Source organism: Agrilus planipennis, unplaced genomic scaffold, assembly GCF_000699045.2.
Source record: "Agrilus planipennis isolate EAB-ADULT unplaced genomic scaffold, Apla_2.0 scaffold263, whole genome shotgun sequence".
Lineage (NCBI taxonomy): Eukaryota > Metazoa > Arthropoda > Insecta > Coleoptera > Buprestidae > Agrilus > Agrilus planipennis.
In genome coordinates, this window is record NW_020442449.1 from 82,875 (window position 1) to 99,246 (window position 16,372).

The following is a 16,372-nucleotide window of genomic DNA, read 5'->3' on the forward strand; positions in this document are numbered from 1 at the left end:
CCTAACCTAACCTACCCTATTGATAAAGATATTTAAATAATGTTTTTTATAACTTTCTCAATATTTTTATGTATTTTTCATTAGTTTTACCTTTGAATATTGTTTAAGAATGACTATATAAATATTTACATGCCTAGAAATGTATAAAAATTGGCATATTTATTAACTTTGAACCCTCATAACTTTTTATGGGGGTGAGACCGCCACGAACTTTTTATGGTACAGTGGTGGGAGAGACCTCCTCTTTCGATCCCCCCCCACATCATCTAGACCTCTACCTAAAGGTTTTTTAATTCAATATTCAACAGTTTTTACAACCAAAATAGACGCGCCAGTTAAATAGCATACGATTTCACTTACGATCTTCAATGCGCCACCCTGTACAGTCCGTCCCAAATATAGATCAAGATGGTAACTTTTTGTTACTTCAGATTGCTTGCAACCCGAACGACGTAAATCTGATTGCCGTGGTGGGTTTGAACGTAATAAAACTAATGGCCTGTTCGGACTCGATTTGGAGACAATTCGGTTACAACAAAACCGATAATATTAATTTTACATCGGCTTGCTGGCTGTCGCAAGACCGTCTGCTGTGCGGTTCGTTCACAGGCAGAATTGTTGTGATCGAAAGTGGCGAACTCAAGCAGATTTTTTTCGTCAATGACTTGATCATGATGGATTTCAAGGCAACAGAGGAGTAAGTGCTTTATTTTTGCAAAAAATACTCGTTCAAAAAAGCAAAGAATGTAGGCTGTTGAGGGTTGAAAAGTTTAAACATACTTGAGTGAGCAGAACCAGCTTTAGCTAAAGAATCTACCATGATAAAACCTCCCAATTAGAAGCGAGACGTCGTGGTTCCAACCCTCAACAATTGTCTACATTCTTTGCTTATTCATATCCAAACTAAGGAGAAGAAATAGAGAATACAGACTTAATTTTAAGGGAAGAAAAAGCCCCTTCAGATACGTCGTTACACGAAACAAGTATGGCGGCATTCGACGAAGGCAATAGCCTAGACTTAAGGGTGCGCTGCATGATAACGTTCCCACGTGGTCTAGCGTTCGTCTATCAGTCTGGTACGGTCCATTTTTTCGAAAAAGAGACAAACCACAGATACAGAAAACGAAACGTTTACGTAATTCCCGATAATTCCGTGCAGCACGAGAAAGAAGAACCCGTTCTATTGACAAAGGTCAACAGTCTAGACATAAATCCTTCTCAGGATCACCTTTTGGTGACCTGTTTGCAAAAACAGATGTTTACCACGAAACTGTGGGGCCCAGACATAAGCCAATACCCGGAAACCAATTTCCACGAGTTGGGACCAGAATTACACCATGGAGGCATTGGAGCCATCGACGTTTGCCTGTGGAAACCCATTTTCGTGACGACGGGGGAATGGGACAGAAAAGTGAAAATATGGAACTTCGACAATGACACTCTGGAACTCACAAAACAGTATCAGGAGGACATATACGGTGTCGCGTTGCATCCTACGGGACAATACATGGTACTGGGGTTTTCAGGAAAGCTGAGGTTCATGGTCATCCTCATAAACGACTTGATTTGCAAAAAAGAGTACGGCATAAGATACTGCAAATTAATTACGTTCAGTACAAGGGGGCATTTGTTCGCCGTTGTGAATGGGAACGTCATACAGATTTTTTCAAGTACTTCGTTTGAAAATGTAATCAACCTGAAGGGCCACAGTGGCTGGGTAAGCATAAAAATAAAGGATATTTCGCAGGGATTATTGATACATTTTTTCTTTGATTGTGGAATTCTTGGTTGGTAGTCTTGAATGGTACCATTTTCGATAAAGGCAACATTAGTTAATAGAAATGGGAATTTGATGTTGAAAATTTTACTTTGCTAGCAAACATTAAATTGTAAACAGTAATCTAATCTAGGTCTACCTATACCCCTCTTAACTTCCTAACTTCCTGCCTCTAATATGTCTCTGACTAGACCTTCATACCTGAGATAGGTCCTACCAACCTATCTCGCCTATTTCTTATTGACTTCCTAGAGTCCTCTGTTCTCCTATACTTTCTAATACCTCTTCATTTCTAACCTTCTCTATCACGATACCTCATCATTCGCCTGTAACACCACATTTCGAACGCTTCTAACCTTTTCTTTTCCGCCGCGCTCACTGTCCATGTTTCGCACTCATACAGCGCCGTACTCTAAACAAACATCTTTAACAACCTTTTTCGAATTTCTAAATTAACCGTTCGCGAGCATAGAAGTGACTTCTTTTTATTGAAGNGTAGTGCGAGTCGAAAACAAGCGTTAAAGCCTTTAATATGTCTTCAAATATAAATAAACATCTCGTTGATATTTTCAGTAGTAATTGGTACCAATAACAGCACATTTGAGCAATGCAATTGTAATGGATAAAATGGTCAATTTTTCCGTGCAGTACTGTACGGATCATACGCTCTTCACCGGTTAAGAGTTCGGCCGAGAGTTGTCTCCTTCCTTTTCTGGCCTAGTGCTGTTCTTTTTTACTTTGCGCCGGTCAAACTGAAGGTCACATCGCTACAGAAAGTAAACGAAGTATAACACATAAGTAAATAATTTTTTTCGGAAATATCTTTGAAAATATATCGATTTCCTTGCTGTTCCATGTCATGAGTTATAATTTTTTTTTTCAAATCAATTGACTTGTCGCCAAAATTACTTGTTAACGATATTTATATATTTTTTGGGCGATTATAGGCAAAAATCACGCACAACGATGCTTTCATTATAACTTGTTCGGATGACGGAGACATTTTCGTATGGAAAATACTCAATGCTGAAACCAAAGCCATAAAACTAGAGAAAGAGCTACTATCGTCGACAGACGTCCTGATACCAAGGGAAATATTGCAAGAGAGACTGAATGAAATAGAATTTTTGTACAGGCGTCTGAAAGAGCTGGAAAACGAATTTTATTATCAGATGAGACAAACTGAAACGTCTTATGGAGAAAAGATCAGGTCAATTCACGAAGGTTACTGCACCGCTATACAAGAACTGAAAGAAAAAAATCAGGCAAGTATACCAAAAAAAAAATATCTATATACAGGTTGGAAAAATTTGTTAAAGTAAACGGAAATCGTATAAAAATTGATCCACCCTGAATATTATAAATTTTTAATTCAATCCTCATCATGAATCTTAGATGATGGAAGGAGACCATGCACGCGATTTAACGAAAATAAACCAAGACATTGATAATATGAAAAAGAAGCACGACCAAGATATTGCATTTTGAAAGTGATATCTTTGTTTATAAATTGTTACTTTTCTAAAAAAACTATCCATTTGAATGAAAATTTGTTCAATAATTTTCTCTGTTCTAATATTACCATCAATTAAATGACAAATTACAATATTAATAAAATACAATTAATAATTATAAATTGCAGTAACTTGGGCACTTATGTCAATGCCATTAAATAAAAAAATTAATAAAAGGTGCGTACCTATTATAGAGTATAATGTGACTCATAATTCTGTGCTATTCTTTTAGTTCAACTTTACTACTAGCGATAACAACATTCACTGATTTTTTAAATAATTCAGCTGTTTTTTTTTTAATGACAACTGTCAAAGATGACGCATTTGCCTGTCCTTCAACCTTATCAGTCATATGGTATTAGACCAGAAATTAGTGGCAATTGCAAATTTGTAACTAACGATGACGTTGTATTTCCTATTGGTGGGGCACTGGCATTCCACAATATTTACCAGAAACGTAACAAATACTTGAAGTTACCGAATAAAGGACTGAACGTTTCTCTAATGACAGTAAGTCCAACAAGGTGAGAAATAAATAAAAGAAATTTATATCTGAAAATTATTAAAGAATTATTGAAAAATTTGGTGGAGGCGCTGGGACAATTTAAAATCATCGCTATAATTGAGCTGTAATTCTAGTTTCATTGACGTAGATTGATGAATCTTGATCCTTACATTATACTTTTCCCATTTAGGTGTCTTAAGGGATGTTAATCTAAATTCCTTTTACAATAAATTAAATTTAAACGTAATATATAGACAACCCAACGTNTGAAAATTATTAAAGAATTATTGAAAAATTTGGTGGAGGCGCTGGGACAATTTAAAATCATCGCTATAATTGAGCTGTAATTCTGGTTCCGTTCACGTAGATTGACGAAGTTTCATCTTTACATAATACTTTTCTCATGCACATGTCTTAGGGATGTTAACTTATATTCTTTTTACAATAAATCAAACTGCAAATAGTAGCGTGATACATAGACAACCCAACATACAGCTTATATTAAAACCCTGTTAATACAACTTAGGAAAAGGTGTTTTTTAAGGAAAATAACTTTCTTCGCCGGAAAACAATACTACCCTCCCTAGCCACAAAATATTACGTAAAATTGTTATTAACTCTATATTCTTATAAGTTGGAACCCTTTTTATTTAGAGTTGTTAAATAAGTATACGGTTACTATTTATGAATATTTAGTTAATTGTTATTGTAAACTTTTGTTGTAATGTCGAAAATAAGACGTTCATGAAGATACCCAAACAGTATCAAAAATTATTAAAAAAAAAACTTGTTGAAAATTTTGGTGGAGGCGCCGGGACAATTTAAAACTACTGCTATAATTGAGCTGTAATTCTAGTTTCATTGACGTAGATTGATGAATCTTGATCCTTACATTATACTTTTCCCATTTAGGTGTCTTAAGGGATGTTAATCTAAATTCCTTTTACAATAAATTAAATTTAAACGTAATATATAGACAACCCAACGTACAGCTTATATTACAATTCTGTTAATACAGCTTGATAAGCGTTTTTTTCACGGAAATAACTTTTTTAAGTGAATACAATACTATCCTCCATCAAACCACAAAATATTACGTAAAAATAATTAATAAACTAGTAATATTGTTAATAAAGACAAAAAAATTAAAATTTCTACTAATAAGTTGCTGTTCTGAATGTTAACGGTTTTTTAGGAGTAAATAACTAATAAAAGTAATAACGTTCACAATTTATTCGATTTTCTTCAGAAATCTTATAGCGATCGCAGAGAGGGGCGAAAGGCCCACTGTTACCACTTACGACGCCGTTACGCACAGGAAAAAGAAACAATACGTAATACCCCCCGACAAAGAGGTCAACGCTAAAGAGTTCATCTGGGTAACGTTTACCTACGACACGAGGTTTATAATTTGTTGTACTGGCGAGCCCGACTATACATTTTACGTATTCAATTGTTTACGAAACAGATTAGAGAGCTCTGGAAGAGGAAATAATTTAAACGGAACGGGAACTGTTAATGAGGTGCGAACAGTATATACAGGGTGGCCAATTAGTATTAGAAAATAGTAAGAGCAACTTTACAACATTTAGCATGATTTTTGTGCAAAAAGTTCGAGTACGTCGATTTTGATTGTGAGTGGGGTATGTTTTCATTCGTGTTACTTCAACCCCAAAGCAGAGAGGGACAGCACCCCTGAATGTTTAAATGGAAGGTCAGGTCAAACAACGCCAAGGTCAGTAAAGGTCTAGATGATGGCCCTTACCCCCAATGGGGTGGGGGGATCGAAAAAGGAAGTCTCCCCACCACTGTACCATAAAAAGTTCGTGGCGGTCTCACCCCCATAAAGTTGTGGGGGTTAGATGATGGCCCCCCACCCCCTTCGGGGGGGATCCAAAGAGGGTGGTCACCTGAGTAAAACCCCATAAAAAAATTGCGCCGGTCTCACCCCCATAAGAAGTTATGAGGGTTGAAATTTGATTATTTTGACAATTTTCATACACTATAATTCAAATAAAATTCAATAAAAAAAATATTTTCAAGCGGGTGGAGGTGGGGGATCGAAAGAGGGTGGTCACTTGAACAAAACCCGATAACCTAACCTAACCTACCCTATTGATAAAGCTATTTAAATAATGTTTTTTATAACTTTCTCAATATTTTTATGTATTTTTCATTAGTTTTACCTTTGAATATTGTTTAAGAATGACTATATAAATATTTACATGCCTAGAAATGTATAAAAATTGGCATATTTATTAACTTTGAACCCTCATAACTTTTTATGGGGGTGAGACCGCCACGAACTTTTTATGGTACAGTGGTGGGAGAGACCTCCTCTTTCGATCCCCCCCCACATCATCTAGACCTCTACCTAAAGGTTTTTTAATTCAATATTCAACAGTTTTTACAACCAAAATAGACGCGCCAGTTAAATAGCATACGATTTCACTTACGATCTTCAATGGGCCACCCTGTACAGTCCGTCCCAAATATAGATCAAGATGGTAACTTTTTGTTACTTCAGATTGCTTGCAACCCGAACGACGTAAATCTGATTGCCGTGGTGGGTTTGAACGTAATAAAACTAATGGCCTGTTCGGACTCGATTTGGAGACAATTCGGTTACAACAAAACCGATAATATTAATTTTACATCGGCTTGCTGGCTGTCGCAAGACCGTCTGCTGTGCGGTTCGTTCACAGGCAGAATTGTTGTGATCGAAAGTGGCGAACTCAAGCAGATTTTTTTCGTCAATGACTTGATCATGATGGATTTCAAGGCAACAGAGGAGTAAGTGCTTTATTTTTGCAAAAACTACTCGTTCAAATAAGCAAAGAATGTAGGCTGTTGAGGGTTGAAAGATTTAAACACACTTGAGTGAGCAGAACCAGCTTTAGCTAAAGAATCTACCATGATAAAATCTCCCAATTAGAAGCGAAACGTCGTGGTTCCAACCCTCAACAACTGTACATTCTTTGCTTATCCATATCCAAACTAAACAGAAGAAATGGAGAATACAGACTTGTTTAAATAAGCAAAGAGTGTGGGCAGTTGAGGGTTGGAAGGTTTATATGTAACAGGTCAATTGAAAAGTCCCCGGCCTAAAATAGTAAAACACATTTTTTTGCAAAATTCGTTTTTTTTATTCAACATAATTCCCTTCAAGGGTGATACACTGATTATAGCGATCCTCCAACTTTTCGATACCATTTTTGTNGGGACAATACATGGTACTGGGGTTTTCAGGAAAGCTGAGGTTCATGGTCATCCTCATAAACGACTTGATTTGCAAAAAAGAGTACGGCATAAGATACTGCAAATTAATTACGTTCAGTACAAGGGGGCATTTGTTCGCCGTTGTGAATGGGAATGTCATACAGATTTTTTCAAGTACTTCGTTTGAAAATGTAATCAACCTGAAGGGCCACAGTGGCTGGGTAAGCATAAAAATAAAGGATATTTCGCAGGGATTATTGATACATTTTTTCTTTGATTGTGGAATTCTTGGTTGGTAGTCTTGAATGGTACCATTTTCGATAAAGGCAACATTAGTTAATCGAAATGGGAATTTGATGTTGAAAATTTTACTTTGCTAGCAAACATTAAATTGTAAACAGTAATCTAATCTAGGTCTACCTATACCCCTCTTAACTTCCTAACTTCCTGCCTCTAATATGTCTCTGACTAGACCTTCATACCTGAGATAGGTCCTACCAACCTATCTCGCCTATTTCTTATTGACTTCCTAGAGTCCTCTGTTCTCCTATACTTTCTAATACCTCTTCATTTCTAACCTTCTCTATCACGATACCTCATCATTCGCCTGTAACACCACATTTCGAACGCTTCTAACCTTTTCTTTTCCGCCGCGCTCACTGTCCATGTTTCGCACTCATACAGCGCCGTACTCTAAACAAACATCTTTAACAACCTTTTTCGAATTTCTAAATTAACCGTTCGCGAGCATAGAAGTGACTTCTTTTTATTGAAGGGGACTCGACCCTGTGCTATCGTCTGCTTTATATCCCTACTATTCCTTCCGTCCTGTCGAAAATCAGTCACTTCTTCTAATTTTTTAGTCTCCTATCTTTATATTCCATATTTCCCTACTTTTTCTTCCCTGCATACCAGTATTTTTGTTTTACTTTTTATTTATTTCCATACAGCACTGTTTTGTCACTTGCTAGATGCTAATACAGCTGTATATCAACTGCAAATCTAAGCGTACTAATATTTTACCCCTGTACATCTATCCCTACAGTTGTACTGTCTTTAATAATGTTGATTGCCTCTTCGACGTATAAATTAAAAAGAAGCGGTGACAGTGTGCAATCCTGCCTGACTCCCTTTCTAATATTTACTTCTCTACATTACAGCCCCATCTCTATAACTTCCTGTTGCTCTTTATACAAACTAAGTATCACTCTTCTATCTTTGTAACTCATCCCTACATTTTTAAGCCACCTATTATTTATAATCGAAAATCCCGGCCAAACATAGAGCGAAATGCTTGAAACGCTTGTCACAAAACTTACATCAAAAGCCCTGTATATTTACAAATAACAGATCAAAGGAGTATCCTGGTGCAGAAACGATTCAAAAATAGTGTCCTGTGGTACAGAAGGAGCGGTTTACGAATGGGACCTGTCCACCGGGAAACGGCTATCAGAAGTGATATTGAAAAACGTCTTTTTTAACCACATCGTTTATTCGTCCATGGGTAAAGACAATTATTCGGTCAGTCAAGATGGCATAATTCGACAGAATGTGGAATGGAGCGTCTACAGAGAAAGATCTGTAACGGAATCCGGCTTGGAATGCGTTATTCTTTCCAATCTGGACTCGATGTTATTTGTAACAGGAAATGAAGGATCAATTTATTCAGTTAAAGTGCCTCTACAGGATGATTCGCCGATTCTTGAATTCACCATGCACGCAACAACGATAACAAAGGTTAGCAAACTAATAAAACGAGATATACTTCATTTACTTTCTCTAGCGACGTGCCATGATAAAACCTCCCAATTAGAAGCGAGACGTCGTGGTTCCAACCCTCAACAATTGTCTACATTCTTTGCTTATTCATATCCAAACTAAGGAGAAGAAATAGAGAATACAGACTTAATTTTAAGGGAAGAAAAAGCCCCTTCAGATACGTCGTTACACGAAACAAGTATGGCGGCATTCGACGAAGGCAATAGCCTAGACTTAAGGGTGCGCTGCATGATAACGTTCCCACGTGGTCTAGCGTTCGTCTATCAGTCTGGTACGGTCCATTTTTTCGAAAAAGAGACAAACCACAGATACAGAAAACGAAACGTTTACGTAATTCCCGATAATTCCGTGCAGCACGAGAAAGAAGAACCCGTTCTATTGACAAAAGTCAACAGTCTAGACATAAATCCTTCTCAGGATCACCTTTTGGTGACCTNACTTGTGAGACGGTGCATTGTCTTGGTGAAGCAGGACTTTCTTTTTCTGCAAATGCGGTTGTTTCTCGGCGATTTCGTCCTTCATACGGTCCAATTACGCTATGTAATAGTCGCTGTTGATGGTCCTTCCCTTTTCAAGGTAGTCAATGAATCTACCATGATAAAACCTCCCAATTAGAAGCGAGACGTCGTGGTTCCAACCGTCAACAACTGTCTACATTCTTTGCTTATTTATATCTAAACTAAGGAGAAGAAATGGAAAAGACAGACTTGTTTAATTTTAAGGGAAGAAAAAGCCCCTTCCGATACTTCGTTACACGAAACAAGTATGGCGGCGTTCGACGAAGGCAATAGCCTAGACTTAAGGGTGCGCTGCATGATAACGTTCCCACGTGGTCTAGCATTCGTCTATCAGTCTGGTACAGTCCATTTTTTCGAAAAAGAGACAAACCACAGATACAGAAAACGAAACGTTTACGTAATTCCCGATAATTCCGTGCAGCACGAGAAAGAAGAACCCGTTCTATTGACAAAGGTCAACAGTCTAGACATAAATCCTTCTCAGGATCACCTTTTGGTGACCTGTTTGCAAAAACAGATGTTTACCACGAAACTGTGGGGCCCAGACATAAGCCAATACCCGGAAACCAATTTCCACGAGTTGGGACCAGAATTACACCATGGAGGCATTGGAGCCATCGACGTTTGCCTGTGGAAACCCATTTTCGTGACGACGGGGGAATGGGACAGAAAAGTGAAAATATGGAACTTCGACAATGACACTCTGGAACTCACAAAACAGTATCAGGAGGACATATACGGTGTCGCGTTGCATCCTACGGGACAATATATGGTACTGGGGTTTTCAGGAAAGCTGAGGTTCATGGTCATCCTCATAAACGACTTGATTTGCAAAAAAGAGTACGGCATAAGATACTGCAAATTAATTACGTTCAGTACAAGGGGGCATTTGTTCGCCGTTGTGAATGGGAATGTCATACAGATTTTTTCAAGTACTTCGTTTGAAAATGTAATCAACCTGAAGGGCCACAGTGGCTGGGTAAGCATAAAAATAAAGGATATTTCGCAGGGATTATTGATACATTTTTTCTTTGATTGTTGAATTCTTGTACAGAAAATGGTACCATTTTCGATAAAGGCAACATTAGTTAATCGAAATGGGAATTAAGAATTGAAGGAATTTGATGTTGAAAATTTTACTTTGCTAGCAAACATTAAATTGTAAACAGTAATCTAATCTAGGTCTACCTATACCCCTCCTAACTTCCTGCCTCTAATATGTATCTCACTAGACCTTCATACCTGAGAAGGGTCCTACCAACCTATCTCGCCTATTTCTTATTGACTTCCATAGAGTCCTCTGTTCTCCTATACTTTCTAATACCTCTTCATTTCTAACCTTCTCTATCACGATACCTCATCATTCGCCTGTAACACCACATTTCGAACGCTTCTAACCTTTTCTTTTCCGCCGCGCTCACTGTCCATGTTTCGCACTCATACAGCGCCGTACTCTAAACAAACATCTTTAACAACCTTTTTCGAATTTCTAAATTAACCGTTCGCGAGCATAGAAGTGACTTCTTTTTATTGAAGGCGACTCCACCCTGAGCTATCGTCTGCTTTATATCCCTACTATTCCTTCCGTCCTGTCGAAAATCAGTCACTTCTTCTAATTTTTTAGTCTCCTATCTTTATATTCCATATTTCCCTACTTTTTCTTCCCTGCATACCAGTATTTTTGTTTTACTTTTTATTTATTTCCATACAGCACTGTTTTGTCACTTGCTAGATGCTAATACAGCTGTATATCAACTGCAAATCTAAGCGTACTAATATTTTACCCCTGTACATCTATCCCTACAGTTGTACTGTCTTTAATGATGTTGATTGCCTCTTCGACGTATAAATTAAAAAGAAGCGGTGACAGTGTGCAATCCTGCCTGACTCCCTTTCTAATATTTACTTCTCTACATTACAGCCCCATCTCTATAACTTCCTGTTGCTCTTTATACAAACTAAGTATCACTCTTCTATCTTTGTAACTCATCCCTACATTTTTAAGCCACCTATTATTTATAATCGAAAATCCCGGCCAAACATAGAGCGAAATGCTTGAAACGCTTGTCACAAAACTTACATCAAAAGCCCTGTATATTTACAAATAACAGATCAAAGGAGTATCCTGGTGCAGAAACGATTCAAAAATAGTGTCCTGTGGTACAGAAGGAGCGGTTTACGAATGGGACCTGTCCACCGGGAAACGGCTATCAGAAGTGATATTGAAAAACGTCTTTTTTAACCACATCGTTTATTCGTCCATGGGTAAAGACAATTATTCGGTCAGTCAAGATGGCATAATTCGACAGAATGTGGAATGGAGCGTCTACAGAGAAAGATCTGTAACGGAATCCGGCTTGGAATGCGTTATTCTTTCCAATCTGGACTCGATGTTATTTGTAACAGGAAATGAAGGATCAATTTATTCAGTTAAAGTGCCTCTACAGGATGATTCGCCGATTCTTGAATTCACCATGCACGCAACAACGATAACAAAGGTTAGAAAACTAATAAAACGAGATATACTTCATTTACTTTCTCTAGCGACGTGCCCCTTCCAATGTCTTGGATGCGCGATGGCAAAATCGTAGGTACGGAGAAAAAAAGCTCATTATACTCTCGACTCTTGTTCATTAAACATATTTTTTCATACAGTACCTGCCAAAAGTTTTGTTCAATCATGAATAGTAGTGCGAGTCGAAAACAAGCGTTAAAGCCTTTAATATGTCTTCAAATATAAATAAACATCTAGTTGATATTTTCAGTGGTAATTGGTACCAATAACAGCACATTTGAGCAATGCAATTGTAGCGGATAAAATGGTCAATTTTTCCGTGCAGTACTGTACGGATCATACGCTCTTCACCGGTTAAGAGTTCGGCCGAGAGTTGTCTCCTTCCTTTTCTGGCCTAGTGCTGTTCTTTTTTACTTTGCGCCGGTCAAACTGAAGGTCACATCGCTACAGAAAGTAAACGAAGTATAACACATAAGTAAATAATTTTTTTCGGAAATATCTTTGAAAATATATCGATTTCCTTGCTGTTCCATGTCATGAGTTATAATTTTTTTTTTCAAATCAATTGACTTGTCGCCAAAATTACTTGTTAACGATATTTATATATTTTTTGGGCGATTATAGGCAAAAATCACGCACAACGATGCTTTCATTATAACTTGTTCGGATGACGGAGACATTTTCGTATGGAAAATACTCAATGCTGAAACCAAAGCCATAAAACTAGAGAAAGAGCTACTATCGTCGACAGACGTCCTGATACCAAGGGAAATATTGCAAGAGAGACTGAATGAAATAGAATTTTTGTACAGGCGTCTGAAAGAGCTGGAAAACGAATTTTATTATCAGATGAGACAAACTGAAACGTCTTATGGAGAAAAGATCAGGTCAATTCACGAAGGTTACTGCACCGCTATACAAGAACTGAAAGAAAAAAATCAGGCAAGTATACCAAAAAAAAAATATCTATATACAGGTTGGAAAAATTTGTTAAAGTAAACGGAAATCGTATAAAAATTGATCCACCCTGAATATTATAAATTTTTAATTCAATCCTCATCATGAATCTTAGATGATGGAAGGAGACCATGCACGCGATTTAACGAAAATAAACCAAGACATTGATAATATGAAAAAGAAGCACGACCAAGAGATGACAGCGATGGAAGCCAATTACAACGAAAAATTAATAACCGAATACGACAAATATCAGCTTTTGGAAGACAGCAAAACGCTCATGAGAAAGAAATACGAAGAGGAATTGGACGAGCTCCGAAAAGCGAAAGCGACATCAGAAGAAGAAATAACTAATCATTTCTTACAACTTCTGAATGAGAAGAAAGCTGAAGTCGAAGAGGTAGGATATGTGTGAAATAATACTAAAATATGTACACAATCGTTTAATTATTCATACTACAAAATAACTTCTTAAGTATAAAAAAGGCAACAACTTGCGCAGTAAAAATATTTCGTCGTTAAGAACTCTACGAAAGCGAAAGTAAGACTGATTAATCAACAATGCGCGTTGCGCCCGTCAAAAATTCAATTGTTACAGGCGCCATTATTAATGGTTTGGGGAGGGGTTGAAGTTGCGCACGCATTTTGTTGAATCAGTTTGTGAGAAGTTGTCGAGGGCGATGGTTATCGTCATCAATTTAGTACCCGCACAAAAATATGTTTAATTTACTTATCTAGACCAGAAATCCAAAACAAACCCTAGAACCAGTAAAAATTTTGTTGGCTGCAAAAATTCCAGTTTTTCAAAATCTACTTTCACATTTCCTCACACTGTTTAATGTAATATTCAATTCTGGGGAGACAGGGGACTCCCCCTGTATCGGTCTTATTTTAAATAAAAAAATTGATACATACTAGATATTAAATTTTTTGAAATTATTTATTTGTAATTTCTGATACAGTTAATTGAAGAAGCAAGTAGAAAGAAGAAAGAACACGAAATGATAAAACAGCAAATAGAAGATGATGCAGATAGAGAAATTTATGAATTAAAATCTGTTCACGAGAAACAACTTCGGGAAGAACAGGATGCAAATATGAAACTTAAAGGAGAAACTGGCATAATAAGGAAGAAACTTCTTGTTACATACAAAGAGATGGAGGAATTGAAACATACCGTTGTCGTTTTAGAAAATGACCACACGAAATTCAAAAACACCATTGTTAACCTGGACAGGGACATAAGCGATCTCAAAATAGAAATATCCGAAAGAGATCTCACCATACAAGACAAAGAAAAACGAATTCTCGAAATGAAAAATCGAAATTTGGAACTGGAAAAGTTCAAGTTTATTCTCGAATTTAAAATTGACGAGTTAAAAGCTCAAATTGAACCAAGGGACAAGAAAATCGAAGAACAAGGCGAACAAATAAATGATATGGTACAAGAATTGGAAAACTTGCAGAAAATTATAATCAGTCTCGATCTGCAATTGGTGGAATTAAGAGAAAAATTGGCTGCAGCCGATAGGGAGTTGCAGAGGGAGGAAAAAAAGAGTAGAGCGGCAAAAGCAATGCTAAAGACGATAAGAACAGATATACACAGAGCCAGTGGATTTACTCAGGATATACCTAAACTTGTGAAGGAAATTAGGGTAATTACATGCGTGTATGTTTGGTTGCATAGCACTGACCAAAAAACGTCCTATTTCCATTAAAATTGTTATAAAACGAAATTTACCCCAAATGATACCTACCTAGATTAATTTACCACTCATAAAAGCCCTAACATACCAATTTTTTTCGAAATAGAGCCCTTTTGGAGAACGCGATTATATAATATATATATTCAAATCCATTTACAAATATCGCAAGTTAAATAAATAGTACAGGACATTATATTAAATTAATCATAACGAAATTACATTCAAAATTTTAGATAAAATTACGTGACTGTTTTATAGAAAATGATAGTTGATTTTCGAGTTCATACATGTATTACAATTCAGGATTTCCGGGAACTTTTCGGACAATTACATAGACGTGAAAAAGACCGGTAGTATATACGTACAGCAGAGGGCAAAAATATGAGAAATCAATAAAAATGCGGCATTTTTATATACTTATGTATTGTATTATCCGATCCTAATTCCTTTTCCAATAACACATCCTGTGATTCTATTTATTTTACATTTATATATCCAAGTATATACGAATTACAATGAGGGAATGTAATGCAATAAAATGAGGGAATTTTGATTATTATTCAATGTGGACATGGCAAAAGTCTTCATTTTTTTTATATTATTGAAGCGTGTCAAGAATATAAAAATGACTTATGACATTTTTTAACTAATTTTAGCTCATGTATCACAAATACAACGCTGATAAAGACTTTGAACAATCACAAGCTGAAGACTGCGAAGCTATGAATGAATATTTACGTCAACGAGACTTTTTGGAAAAAACTGTAAACACCTTGCAAAAACAGGTAAAGATTGCGATCTGTTTAAAAAATATATGATCTAATATTTATATATATATGTGCAAAATGTATCACTACAACCTTAGGGGTTTTTATCGTATTACATATTGTCACCCTAATTGTTATGGGGACACCCTGTATATGTATTTATTGTGATACAGATTAAAGTAAGTCAATCGACTGGTGGAGTAGACAAATACCGACTGGTGAACGAGAATGCAGAGTTGGTTGCCGATACAAATCTCCTAAGGAAACAACTTAAAGGCGAACAGCATAAAATCAAAAATTTGGAATCGGTTTTGGGGCTCAGTTCAAAATACATGTTGCCTTCGGAGGCCCAAAAGCGATTACAAGCCGCAGTTGCCACCAGAGACGAAATCCGTCAAGAATTTACGAGTAAAATAAAGGTATGTTGTCTTGTTGTGTTGTAGACACATAAACAAACGTTGAGTATTTACAATACTAGTAAGGGTTGCAAAATGATCACACCCCCTTCAAACAGTAGTTACAGGGCAAATAATAAATGTATATGCAATGTGGTCTTGAACACACAATTATCATTTGTGCGTAAACAAAATCGAAAAATATCAAAACAATTTTGCGATGGAAATGGATTAAATTTACACCGCAATATTTTGAGATTTATCGATATTGTCAATAGTCTACGACTAGGAATAAAAAAAAGACTCACCTTTCCTTTTTTTAAAGACAGGATTAAATTCACAGTAATACACAGCACAACACACCACTACCAAACAATAACAAAACCTAACTTTCTTCAATTGTTGTTGTTACATCCAGTCAGGGTGGCACCCGCATCTGAATTTAGAACAAAAGTAACTATTTAATATGAAAAACAATTATTACAGGATGGTGAAAATCGGATTTCCGTTTTACGTTCTGAAAATTGTCGGCTAAAGGAAAAGCTCGTGGATGATCAAAAAGAGGTTGTAGAAGATGTATTGCCAATCTCTGATGATAAAGAATAAAATAAAACATTTATTACAATGCAATTTTTATCTTGTATTATAACTATTTTTATTTTATAAATATTTGTTTTAAATAAACGAATTTAAAAAGAATCGTTTAAATATTATTTTCAA

At 36.4% G+C, this 16,372-nt stretch overlaps 1 protein-coding gene across 1 annotated transcript; it reads left to right on the forward strand.

The window, feature by feature from the left end:
* The first annotated feature begins 3,515 nt into the window (after positions 1 to 3,515).
* Positions 3,516 to 16,282, forward strand: LOC108740024 (cilia- and flagella-associated protein 57-like). Its single transcript, XM_025980482.1, has 11 exons — positions 3,516 to 3,815; positions 5,046 to 5,319; positions 6,324 to 6,589; positions 9,517 to 10,291; positions 11,424 to 11,810; positions 12,452 to 12,769; positions 12,900 to 13,184; positions 13,747 to 14,439; positions 15,147 to 15,275; positions 15,431 to 15,676; positions 16,139 to 16,282. Exons 1-11 carry the CDS (start codon positions 3,607 to 3,609, stop codon positions 16,256 to 16,258), a joined length of 3,702 nt encoding a protein of 1,233 aa, XP_025836267.1. The 5' UTR covers positions 3,516 to 3,606; the 3' UTR covers positions 16,259 to 16,282.
* The last annotated feature ends 90 nt before the right edge of the window (positions 16,283 to 16,372 follow it).

Excerpts from the sequence above, each read along its gene's own strand:
- LOC108740024 (XM_025980482.1), top strand. The coding sequence starts at position 3,607 with ATGACGCATTTGCCTGTCCTTCAACCTTATCAGTCATATGGTATTAGA. Across the intron at positions 3,816-5,045 it reads ATGACAGTAAGTCCAACAAG|AAATCTTATAGCGATCGCAG; the intron begins GTGAGAAATAAA and ends GATTTTCTTCAG. Across the intron at positions 5,320-6,323 it reads GAACGGGAACTGTTAATGAG|ATTGCTTGCAACCCGAACGA; the intron begins GTGCGAACAGTA and ends TTGTTACTTCAG.